The sequence below is a fragment of the Cyanistes caeruleus genome, chromosome 1 (genome assembly GCF_971803275.1).
Source record: "Cyanistes caeruleus chromosome 1, bCyaCae1.hap1.1, whole genome shotgun sequence".
NCBI lineage: Eukaryota > Metazoa > Chordata > Aves > Passeriformes > Paridae > Cyanistes > Cyanistes caeruleus.
Window position 1 is genome coordinate 51800175 of NC_141701.1, and position 13054 is coordinate 51813228.

At 38.0% G+C, this 13054-nt stretch overlaps 1 protein-coding gene across 5 annotated transcripts in view; it reads left to right on the forward strand.

Moving 5' to 3' along the window:
• Window positions 1-13054, forward strand: part of RAB31 (RAB31, member RAS oncogene family) — a 65209-nt gene that overhangs the window by 50591 nt on the left and 1564 nt on the right. For 2 of the 5 annotated variants that reach the window (XM_086892701.1, XM_086892713.1), the window contains 2 exons: window positions 6670-6750; window positions 6844-10405. The exons of 1 other annotated variant lie outside the window; for it this stretch is intronic. In XM_086892701.1, the coding sequence (XP_086748827.1) occupies window positions 6670-6750; window positions 6844-6914 (152 nt within the window). In that variant the 3' untranslated portion in view covers window positions 6915-10405. Of the gene's footprint in view, window positions 1-6669; window positions 10883-13054 lie in introns of those variants that run through there. 2 more of the 5 variants (XM_086892725.1, XM_086892709.1) reach the window with 2 other exon arrangements.

A 13054-nucleotide genomic window follows, 5' to 3' on the forward strand; every position in this document is an offset into this window, starting at 1 on the left:
TTGGGATTCAACCTTTCATGTGGTAAATGCTCAGTTGTAAATGTATGAAGCTATTGATTTTTTGATGCCTTGCCAGAAGCTCATATATTGAATATTTAATGTAACCCAAATACTTGTTTCCTAGAAATACTGGGAGATTAAAAAAACCAAATCAAACTCAATCTCTAGAGTTTATAGTTTAACCAGTTGTATGCTGGACTAACTAAAGAGGAAGGTATGAAATACCTGTGGAATATGGAAGGAATCCTTTCCAGTAGACATTCAATGTTTGCACTGACTCAGATGGGCTTGGATGGGTGGAATTGCAGATGAACAGTCTTCAAGGTTTGAGAGTGATGAGTATGGTGGTTTTCATCCTTTCATCTGCTGGTATTTGCAGATATCTGTGAAGTACTTTGAAGGGGTCTATGAAAGATATTTTAAGAAAATAAAATATATTTAGGTTACAAAGAAATTTCACATATGCCAATTTTTAAGGTAGTCAAAACTCATAATTGAATTTTTGTATGGGGTGTGAAAGGATGGAATAACATTGTCCAAACTTATATTTGAGATTATGTTCTTTACAGTTTATGCTCCCAGTGTTTCAGGATTAGTTCTCCTCTTGGTTTCAGACTAGTGAATGGAGCAAAACTTAATGACCTTTGGGCTATTCCTTAAGTAAAACATATAAGGTACTGGATTTCTCTCGAGGAGAGCACTTCAGCTTAAAACAGTAATAAATAAATAAACTGACACAGCCCAAAGTTAATTACAGCAGGACCTTGAGTCAAGGTTGGATCTCTCAGTAATTAAGTAATTAGGAATACTGTTGTTTACTTTGATACATGTAAGATTTAAATATTTGTTTGGATTTTTCTCTGGAGATTTTAATTAAATGAGCAAAATGTAGTTGTATTGCTGATTTCCCTACCAAGAACTTGTGTCAGCAATCTATGCTTTTGCTTTATATCAAAGCAAACCAAAGGCTTGATTTTCTTGCATGGTGATGCTGTTAGCTGTGCTATTAAGAGTATTAAAATAATTGCAACTCAACTATGTATACTTATGCAGTAGATTTTGTTGTAAAATTTATTGTGTTCCCTTGCATGAAAACTTACAAAATGAGTAAACAGTCATCTCTGTCAGCTGGGGAAATCTTAACATCAGTGTAAGCGGGGCAGGGGGGAAGAACTAGAGACAGACTAGGGAGCCAAGCTTTATAATCCATGTGACAAACTTCTAACATACCACTGAAATAGGTTTCAGAGCATGAAAGAATTTGGAGAGATATGAAGTGGGACTGTTTTAAGTCCTACAGGTGCAGAAAACTGCCAAAACTATTAGATCAGATGTACTTGCTTTGCTCTGCTGTGTCTTCACAGATGGCTGTTCTTTATTAATGAGATTTGCAGGGGATCATCTTGCTGTGATACAGCTGGCAATTTGTGGAGGAGGTTCTGGCCATTGTATAGCTGTTGTACCACTGCTTGAAGAAGTTAACCTTTTCTCAGGTGAGACATTAGAAATGCTCACCTGAGCTCTGACAGGTGTCAGGCTGCTGCTCTGGGGCAGAGTGAAATGAATTTGACCTTCCCCCAGCCTACTAAAAATTATATGTGATTTTTAGGAAAATGGAAAGAAAGGCAGAGAAAGCCACTGCACAGGACTCTGATTGCTTCTTATCCTTAGTGTAATTGTTGTGTTAGGTGGCAGGACTCTGCTTCTTGAATGGTCTGAAGTTGTGTTCAGGGTGGTTTAGGTTAGATACTAGGAAAAGGTTCTTCACCCAGAGAGTGGCTGGGCACTAGAACAGGCTCCCCAGGAAAGTGGTCACAGCACCAGAGTTCAGTGAGCACTTGGACAGTGCTCTCAGACACATGGTGTGACTCTTGGGGTATCCTGTGTAGGGCCAGGAGTTGGACTTGATAGTTTTTGTGGGTGCCTTCCAACTCAGCATATTCTGTGATTCTGTGAGTCTTTGGGGTTTGACCTCATGATCTGCATATTCCATCTTAGGCTGATCACAACATATCTGTTTCCACAGTAAATTGCTTACCTGTTCGATGCATTGCGTTTGTCCTTTTGTCAGCATGGTAACTGTTGTGGTTTTTTTTACTGAGCCTTATTCTCAGCTTTAAGGCTGATCCCATCCTTTCCTTTCATGCAGTCTTTTACAGGTCAGAAATGAAGCTAGTTTCATGTTTAAAATCTCAAACAAGAGCAAAACACTCAACTTCAAGCCTGTTTTTTCTGAGCTAGTGAATGTCACAGCTTCCAACTGGAGCATCACATTCAAAAAGGAATAAAGAGAGCAGCTTTTATTACTTTGAGTCTCCTGCTTCCAGCTGCAGCAGAGCAATACCTGTCCATCTTTCTTCAACTTCTGCTCATTGAGCTGTTACCCAGTCCCTGTTGTCTCTCTTGCTTCTCTGCTCCACTTTACATTTTTCTTCATTCCCATTTTGTTTATCTCTTGTTGCACCCTCCCATTTCCCAATCTCTGCCTCTGGCACTCTTAGAACAGCAACGCCCACAGTGCTGATTAATCTCTTAACAAACCTCAGATTCAGTAGCAGGAGCTGGAATTCTTACCAGGCTTTGGAGAAGATTATGACCTTCATCCTGGACTGCCTCAGCCCAACTCAAACATGCCAGAAAGGAGATGCAATTGCTTTAATGCTTTTCATCTGTTAATCTGGATGATTCACTTCATAACTGTGACAATTTCTGTAAGCCTACATTTGAGCAGTCTCTTGTGACGCTTTTTATTTTACACATCAGTGTTTACTGGCGTGAGAGAATGGAGGACACCAAGACCTCTTCAGGAATGTGTGGAGGTGGATGGTTACAAACAGTTTTGTTGCACAAAATCTGTGAAACGTGGTCTGAACCTTAGTGAAATGAAATCAATATATATAATCTTATATTTAATAATAGTGCAAAATCAAATTCTAAAATGCAGTCAGCAACTTACTCTGTAGGAATATCAGCAATAGAAACCATATGGGACTTTTATACCATCTCAGTAATATTTTATCCTCAAGTTCCTCATTTCACCAGTTCAGCTGGAGAATTCTTAGATAAATCTGCATGCATTCTCTGTGAATAACTATTTCTTCTGGAATCCTAAAACACACTCGTGATGATCTTTGGCAAGCTAGCAACTTGTGTCCTGCTCTTCAAAACAGGGTGAAGACTATTTGTGGTCTAGTTTGTCATCTTAAGCTAAGCAAGAGATGAGAACAGGTTATCCTGAGAGGGTTGGATGCCTCATCCCTGGAAGTGTTCAAGGCCAGGTTGAATGGGACCCTGAGCACTCTGATCTAGTGAGTGACATCCCTGCCCATGGCAGGAGTATTAGAACCCCCTTATTTTAAGGTCCCTTCTAACCCAAGCCATTCTGTTATTCTAGGAGTTCAATCTCTGATGGTCCTTTTAAGCTGACTCTACGTTTACAAAGCAGTCTTCAGTTTGTAGATAAATTGCCTTAATGTTTTTGTTTCTTCAGCATGAGAATTGCAGGGCTGAATGTCAGAGCACTTCTGCTTCTTTCTGACATAAACTGCATAAAAGAAATAACCTACAGCATTTTTAATTTATGGTATTCAATACCAGGATATCTTTATTACTCTGGAACAGAGACTATGGATGCCAATGAGATACAAATTTTAAATGAGTATATGCTTTCCAAAATAAATTCAGTTTGTGACCTCTGTTGATCCTGACTCAGTGCCAGGTATATTTGAGTTGGTGTCAGCAATATTGATGCCATATTTATCAGGAGCTGAATGACAAGATGAGATGATCACAGTGCTTTTTTGTGGCAGTAGTGATTGAGCTGGGTTAGAAGCAGGAAGTGTAGGTGCAGGCTCAGCATTTCACTGCTCATCCTTAGTGTTCTGCTGGTGCTTAGGCCTTTCTCTGTTACAGTACCTGCTGCCAGGAAGGCCTAAGGAAAGACAGTAGGTCAGACAGATTTCTGACTGGGTTTTTTTATTCATTTTCCCTGATGCCTGATGAAAAAATCACTGTATCATTTGCCATGGAGCTGGTTCTCAGGTGTTAGACTGAGTTTTATGCTCCAAGATAGTTACTCCTGTCATGGTAAAAGCTGCTTGGGAAGGGATGTCTTATTACTGAAACTTAAATTATTTAACTTGAAGGTTTAATAATTCTGGTAATAAGAGAAATAGTAAGTGAGGGAAGAATCACATACTGAAAAAATATAATCAAACTTGAGAAAAGTAAAAGTTTAGACTGTTTAAACATTTATTTCCTTACATTGAGTTCAAGGAGCGGGTGGTGATATCAAAACAGCAGAAAACATGGCTAGTTCCTGACAAACAGTACTTAAGTTCAAAGGCCAGAATAACTAACCAGCAAATAAGTCTAGAGGCTTTTTGTCTTTATTATTTATAGTTGTTATCTGTGTGGGTTTTATTGTTTTGAGAAATTACTTAAAACTGGGTGATTATTAACGACATATATTGTGTCCTGGTCTGAACTGGACAAACTGCTCACTGACGTTGAAGCCTGCAAGGTTTTTGCTCCAAAGTTAAGTTTGCCTGCTTCTTGGCATGCACATCAGGAGTACTGTAGAAAAGACTTGAAACTCATAGGAAATATGAAAAGCTGAATGAAAAACAAATAGAGTTAAGGTCTTTGTTTAATGCAGAGTTCTAAAATGAAAGTTAGGCACTAAAGCTCTCCTATTCCAAAGCTACCATTAGAAGAACCAAATGTTCAGAGAGTATTTGCTTAATGGAAATTATTTGTGGAAGCCGTGTCTGTAGTTTCCAGGTTTTTTAGTTACATTGTGCTCTGTCTGGGTCAGATTGACAGGGTTTTATTTCACTGGGACTGAGTTGAAAGCCCTTTGGAAGTGTTAAAGTGCTAATGCAGAAGTTCCCTGCAGGTCTCTATGACGACAGCATTGCTTTCTTGGAAAGCCTCTCACAGATACCATGTTCTTCATATTCTCTGGAGTTTTAAGAATTAGTGGATTCTCTTTGCCTCCAAACAAAGCCAACAAAACTAATGCATGTAACAGCTGGGTCCATAACTACCTATTCTGCTTTTTATTTTACTTCACAGACATGAAGTCTGAACAGAATATTAAGCAGGATGGGAAGCTGATATTTTAGTGACCCAAACAGAGTTTAGCATTGTAATGTCAGTGCTTGTACATGCTTTGGCCCACAAGATACACATTTTTCACTCTGTTGGACCACATACAGTATCTTTACCTTAGTAATGTGTGGATGTTTCCCTTTCTCATTCAGTTGCACAAAACCACAAGATTTTCTCCTTTAAAAGTCACTCTTTTCTTGTACATCATACCTGTGCAGAACTAACTGAATAAGAGAAAATTTGAATCTTGGCTAAAGGTAATTTAAGGACAAGTTTTACAGATCAAATTCTGCTGTTTGATTTCATTGGGATTGGATTCTACCCGAATGTTTTTAACTTGCCCACCCACACCCACTCCCCCAAATAATTTGTAGGACTCAGGCTTCAGCATAGGTACATAATACATAAAACATTTGATAACAGAGAGCTGTGAATAACTGAAGCAAAGGATGGGAAATCTAAACTGTAAAATCCACCTGGATTATGATGAGCTTTTCACAGGAACTCTGTTCTCTCTAAGTGGTATATAAGATACAAATATTAAATAACTTAACTCATGTTCTTTAAGATGGGTAATGGTAAACCCAGGAATAATTAATAAAAAAATGGATTTGGCTTCAGAAAATATATTTTAGGAAATCCACAAAGTGATGGGAAAGTACATTAGCATGACTGTAAAATCTCAAGGTACTGATGGAGAGCTCACACAAGGGTTTAATGCAAAATCCAGGTGCCCACCAGAGAGACACAGGGTGGATTGGACCTGGGAGGATATTTTTTTCCATTTATTATTCTTCTTATTAAGCACATTGTATGTTGTCTACTAATAGGAAGCCAGTTAGACAAAAGATGCAGCAGTACTAAAAGGGCACACAGGGGAGGGAGTAGGAGCAGTGCCCTTCTGCCCCAGGAGAGATCTCTGGCTCTCCTGTGATGGCTGAAATTCTTTAAAACACTCTAAATAATTACTCCATAAGATGATTAAAAAATCAGGAGAGTTGGTGGGGGAGGGGATGTTGGTGATGTTAAGTAATCAAAGCTGTCAACTGGAAAGACATGGGTACCCCTAAAAAAGAGAAAGGGATTCAGTAGAAAGAGCAGATATGTTTTTCTTTGTCAATTACAGGCACCATGTGTTCAGTTACAGTGCTTTGTAAAACTTCCAGTGTGCTAGGACTAAATGCCATGCAGATTTAGGATGGGTACAATCCCATTAAACTTGTACCATTCACATTTAGGTGGAATTAGGAGAAAGATGAGAATTTTCTTTTTCTAAGTTGTAAGGAGCTCAGTAAGATAACTGGTTTTAAAATACATGGATAATATCATTTCAGTGTACTTCATGCCTTCTCAATAGCCATATTTCATATATTTTTTTAATGTGAGAATCTTTTTTCATGAGCAGGATACAAGGAAAAATATTCAAGGTATGGTTGTTTTATTGTAAGGTTTCACAGATGTAATTCTTATGCAAGCTAAATTCTCCTAACTGTTATGTGCATACAATGTTGTTCTTCCAGGAAGAAAACTGAATTCATGTCTCTTCATGTGTTTCAGGTCAGCAAATCCCACCCTTAGATCCTCATGAAAACAGTAACAATGGAGCAATCAAACTTGGAAGGCAGACTTCACAGATGGGTAGGCGGTGCTGCTGACCCAACTTGATCTTTTTAGATTTACTTGAAAAACAGCACCATTTGCCTTTTTTTTTTTTTGTTTTCAATGAGAAAGGACTTCGTGATCTCAGTGACGTGGCTCCTTATCTTGAAAGCAGTAATTTCAATACTTCCCATGAGCAATAACGCAAGGACCAGAAGCAGAAGGCTTTGCTTCAAAGGGATTTTGCAAAACCCAGTTGGAAAATCCTCTCTAATATCCTGTCAAAATGACAATGTCAAAGTACTCAGATTCTCTGTTTAAACTAGCGACTGTTGATTTTTTTTTTAATAAAAAGATCAGTTCATATATATAATTTAGGTTTGCTGCAAAAATCTATCTTCTTACATTTGCAAAGTGGACTTGGCATGTTTCTAGAGTTTTCTCTGTAATAATAGGATGAAAAAACCCCATAAAACCTGAGTTTTGGCTTACAGTTTCTCTGCCATCTTTTTATCTGAACTCTGCTTCACAAGTTTTCTAAATCTGCAGCTTCACCTCCTACTTTCAGTAAACATCAGCAAGAAGGGGACTGAATTTGCTAACTGAAGAAAAAAATGGATCCAAGGGATGAGTGAATGCAGTTTTTTATGGACTGGAAGTCAAAATCTGTGTCAGGAAGTGCTGTGTATGTGGAAGAAGGAGTTGTCATGAAGGAAACTGCTGGACTCCATATAGTTCCAGTGTGCTCCAGAAAGAAGTGAAAATGCAGCCACTGTGTAGACTGGAATGATTCCCTGTGCAGGGTGTGGGTTTCAGTAATTGCTGAAAATGTAAGAAGAGCATAAGTACATGCTTGATCTCCACTGCTTACCAGGGTTCCTCCAAATCTGTGCCCCAGACCAAAGCTATCTGTGTTCAAAGTTGCATATTCTTTGGTTTTTAAAAGAGGGTGCCACAGTGCCCCACTCCTCACGGTCTCACTGCTGTGCTCCTAGAGGTCTTTGGGTTCAGAGAATGATATTTCTGTACAAAAAACCGCACAAGAGAGCACAATATAATTTGGATTTAGAGGCTGGAATCTAAAAAAAGACAAACGTGAATGTCTGTTTACATTAATGTGTTTTTGTAATCATGTAATTCCCTGAATTTGTGGAGCAGTCTTCTCGATTGTGTGGGGATGTGGTGTGGAAGACACACTGTGTGATATCAAGCATGATGCACTTGGAAATCCAGTGGAGGAAAAAATTCCTACAGAGGGTTATGAACTAGAAAGAATGTAAAACCATATGTGTTTTCCACTTCCTTCTTTTATGAATTTGTGTGACTGAGATGATAAAATCCAAATTTATCTTCTAAATCAATTTCATTGGAAGTGGGAATTAGAGTAAGAAATGCTGTATTCAGAGCCCAGCCTGAATTCCACAACATTAATTTGTTCTCTTATGAGGAAAATTATCACCACTGCACATTTTCAGGAGGGCTTATTAAAAGCAAACAAAAGGGAAAAATAACTTTCCACAATAAATCATGAGCAGGCAGCCTAGAGCGTGGTTTCCGTGTTGATACATAGAAAATCAGACCTTATTGGCTGGTTGTGAGATTGCTTAGATAAAATGTCACTAATTGTTAGGGCTTGAAACAGAGCCAGATAAAATCAACAGGAACATTTTGTCTCCAGAGGGCTTGGAGTAGTATAGGTGGGAAATATCCCTCTGGATTTTATCTAAGAACATGCGCTTCACTGTTTTTTCACATATAATTAATTCCTCCTATATTCTGGACTCCTTTGAAAACATTCTAGAAAATATGGCCTTGGATATTTTGGGTAAACGTTCCGTTTTCAGCTGTGCTGATATACAATCCGTGTCTCTGACTCATTGCAGCAACTATTTTACTGATAGTCTAGGGTTATTTAAGTGAAAATTCAGTAATCATCACTGTTGATAGCTGGGGAGGGAGACAGGCTCCTTTAGGGAACATTTAATTCCATCCAGTACAAGCAAGTCTGCCAGGGATGCCTGGCTCCTTCACTTGGCTGGGGAGGGAAAAGCTTAATGTGGCCTTCAGTGCTAAGGAAATACCAAACTTACCAACATCACAGGTTCTTACATTTTATGGGGTCTGTGACCCAATGCTGGAAGAGATCTGATTCCTCCTAAGTAAAACCCAATAAGAGGCTAGACTAGTTACCCAGAAAACAAGGTGAGATTGAGCCCATGTTTTTGGAGGTGTCATAAACTTTAGTTCAACATATAGCAGTTAACCATAATTGATTTTTAAGCTTTTGTAAATCATTGTTAATTTTTTTTTTTTTTTAACATGGCATCTCAAAATTTACTAAATCCTAAATGAGATCTCTGAAAGCTTTGTAAGACAATTTTGTGAGTACTCTAATTTGTGTTAGAGCTGGCAATTGATGTTGATTTTTATGGGACATTGTCCTGAACAACCAGTTCTCACAGCTGGCTTTGAGCAGTGTGTGAATCAGAACAGGTTTATATGTTAAAATAGTTTTAAATTGGAAGTTTTTACGATGGATCTCTGAGAGATTTTAAAATTTGAATGGTGACTAAATAGGTTTTGCTTTTGGTGGGGCAGATCTAAATCACTTTATTCTGCTTTTAGTCAAGAAAAAGATTTAAATTAATAAGGATTCTGATTGTATAAGTTCTTGAGATTTGGGTTATTGGGAGCTTCAGCAGAGAAGTCTGAAGCCAGAAAAAAAATAACAAGCCAATGTGCTGTGCAGAGCATCTTGCATTTTCTCTGAACATAGGGCTCACCTTTGACAATGTTGTTGCCTCTCTGCTGTTTGTCAAAGCCAAGGTGCAGCTTTAATGTGCCTCTTCAAATGGGGAAATTGTTTGTTATAAAAAAAGTGATTTTAAAGTGTAAAATTAATGATTTCTGCTTCCACTGGTTGCCTGTGTTTCTTGGAAAGGACCACCACCCTTCATAAACAACCAGAAAAATGACAGAGAGCCCCCCCAGTCTCAGAGTTGAAAGTTTTAGCAGCAACTGGAATTCCTCTTAGTAGTTAATGGCTGGTGAAAAGCTAAATTACTGTACTGGAGCACCTGACTGTGTAACTGATCTTCTCTAATAATAATAATATCCAAGCTGCAGTTCTTTGTTAGCCAGCTGGTGCTGGGTTTGTCTGAGACTGATTTTCTCAAGAGAGCTGGCAGCAGGACTGAGGCACAGACTGTAGTGCCAAGGATATTTGATGGAGTTTGTTTGCACCGTGACTCAAGACTGTGACTGTCCAGTTGAGGGTGACTTGCTTTTCTGGCTTGTCGTGAACTGATTTAAAAGAATTATGAAGGAACTAGTTTTTGTATATGCTCTGCATATATGTGTGTGTATATAAGTACAGTTTTATATTGTTCTGCTGACATGTAGTGTTTTTTTCACTATGTCTGGTTCTCATATACTATACATTTTATTCTCTAAGTACATTTTTCTGCTAATGATCATTTCACATTTATGAACTTAAAGTTGGTAAGTGGATTGAAGGTGGCAAGAAGATGGAGATATGAATAGGTACAATTTTTGACTTGCCATTCTTGTGCATGAAAATGGCATATTCTAGGAAATGTCTGTCTTGCAGACTGAGAAATCTAAAAAGGGCCATTATTATTCAGGAATTGGAACTTAGAAGTAATAAAATGACACTCAAAAGAAAAAAAAAAAATACTGTTTCTACACACAGTACATGTCTATCTAAAGTGCTGCAATGTAACATGAGTCTGTATCAATACCTAAAAAACTTATTTGTCATCTCATGTCTTTACTAATCCTTCATGGCACATGGGAATAAGCGTGACTAGATAGTTTACATGTGTGAGCATTCTGGCTGTCATCAGACTGTTTCACTACAGTGATATATTTTACTAACCTACCTTTAATTATTTAAACCAGAGTCAGTGATAAATTGCCAGTTTAAAATCACCTGCTAGGTACTCTTCCTCTGTTTTGTTTATATAAGGGCTTTGATTGGGCTGGACCCACTCGCTTCATGTATGGGATGCTGCAATCTGTTAATACTTTACCTTCTGTTTTACATATGAATTGTATCATACCTAATAATATTTTTTCCCTAAAATGTAGTTTTTGTGTTTTATTTAACCTGCAATGATTAATGCTAATAAATGTTTTAAATGCCTCTGAATTGAGGAGATCTCTGGTTTCAATGAAGCAGAACAAAATAGCTCCCATTTTGCACATCCTTTGCTCTTGAAAAGGGGCTGTCTGCAGTCTGTGGATTACTTGCCTGGGATTTAAATGCTGCTTGAAATGTGTGTGGCTGGCCTTTTAGCAGAAAGTGAACACATTCTTGGGAGATTCTGCAGTCCAGGTGAACTCTCAAAAAGCAGGAAAAGAAGATCTGAAAATACTTTTGCTAAGTTATTTGATTTATCCTTTAGAAGAGAGGGACCTGGGTGGCCAGCATCTACTTAGAAATTTAGTATAGCAGCTCTCAGTAGAAAATGAGCTTCCAGTTACCACTTGCTTTGAATAGAAACAATGGCTATTATAGCTCATGAGACACTTCAACTTTTGTATGTTTTTATTTTGGTGTACATCTATTTTTTCACCCTGGTTTATGTCCCTCCCTCAGACTTGTGTCTAGGAGTTAAGAATTAACACTCTTAAAAAGTATGTAGTATTTCATTCCACTTGGTGCTATTGTTTCAAGAGGTGTTTAACACACCAGCAGTTTTTTGCACTGTTTGGTTCATATTTTTAAAGTTGTTACCACAACTATGAGGACTATGAACGAAGAGCTGGGTTTTTTAAGGAAAAACAGGATTTTTTGAACTAAGGCTTTTCTGAATACCTTGATAAATTCAATGCACAGCAGTACCCAAGAAGCAGTGAAACTCAACAGCACAGAGCACCACTTTTCTGTGTAATGAGAAACCGGTATTTCAAAGAGGTTTCATACGTTATGAGTTTAGTTACTGCTGGAAGATACCCAGCAGGATCTGTTCCCTGCTTCAAAGCAAGTACAATTATCTTGAAAAAATTATGTATTTTACCTCCAGCTTTGCATAAACAAGAAGGAACCCAGGCACGTAACTGTAACCTAAAAGGTGATACACTTAATTCACAGAAAGCCTAAGCCCCTTAACTATTATCAGTGTGTTGGAAAATCTGAAGTGAATGCAGTTTTGCCCTTAGGTCTTTAAACTGAGTTGTGCCCCTGAATGAATCAGTCCTTGTGTTGTCAGTGGGATGTTTTACACGGCTTGGAAACATGTGCTTGTGGTGCTCTAGGTTAGCTTGGAGTTGAATTTAGTGATGAGCAGGGAGCTATACAATTGGCTGGAAAATATATCTCTTCTGCTTTCCTTTTGAAAATTGAAGGTTGTGTCTTGAAGTACTTAAGGAAAAGTATTTGACATTTCAGCCTTCAGACTCTTCACTGCAGCTTCAGTCTCTGCAAAGAGCATCATAGGACATCCTGCTGTGATCTCCTGAGCATTGCACTAAAATCAGGACAGCAAGGCTGATGAAACAGTCTGTGTAGATAGTTCATACCTCCACCCCCTCACCTAATCTGCAAAACTGTTTAGGCCACTACCAGGTTTTGCCTCCCTTCCCTGAAAGGAAAAGAGTAAGCTGCAGGATAATTATTTTTTAATCTCCTGTCAGTGTTGTTTTATACAAGGCTACGGAATTATTTTCTTTAAAAGTGTTAAAACACTCATAGTATAGACTAGCTAAAAGTATTGTACAAGTGTCTTTGTTACTTGGTGCTGGTTGCTCCCTAAGGACTTGACATGAGTGATAGGATGGATATCTTCATTGTGTAATGGGGTTCTTGGCCATCAATAAGGTTCTCTTTTGATCTACTGTTTTTTGCAAGCTGGACCAGGGGTAAAGTCATTGCTTGATAAAAATGCTCTCCCATTGTCCAAAATTAAGACTTTTTACTAAAAACTATAAAATAATAGCTAGCCACATTTAGCAGGTTAAAGATGAGAAAGAATAAGTAATAGCATAATGTGGCATTATACAGCTTTTTTCATATCTATTTCAAGTGGGTTTCTTGTGTTTCAGTTAACAAGAGTCCTTATTGTAAAATGCCTGATGTATTTCTGACACTACCAAGTGAGTCTTCATGCAGATTAGTTTGCCTTATCACTTACCACTGCTGTGTATTTTGTTCAAACAGGAAGACATTCTCTTGATACTCATTCATAATCATCTTGTTTTTAAGCCATAGCTGTGTTACTGGAATTGTTTTGTAACATAGATGTGAAAACTTGAAGATAGTATACTGGCAGAACTTGAAGAGACGTGTACAAACTTGCATTTAGTGTCACACCAATTAACA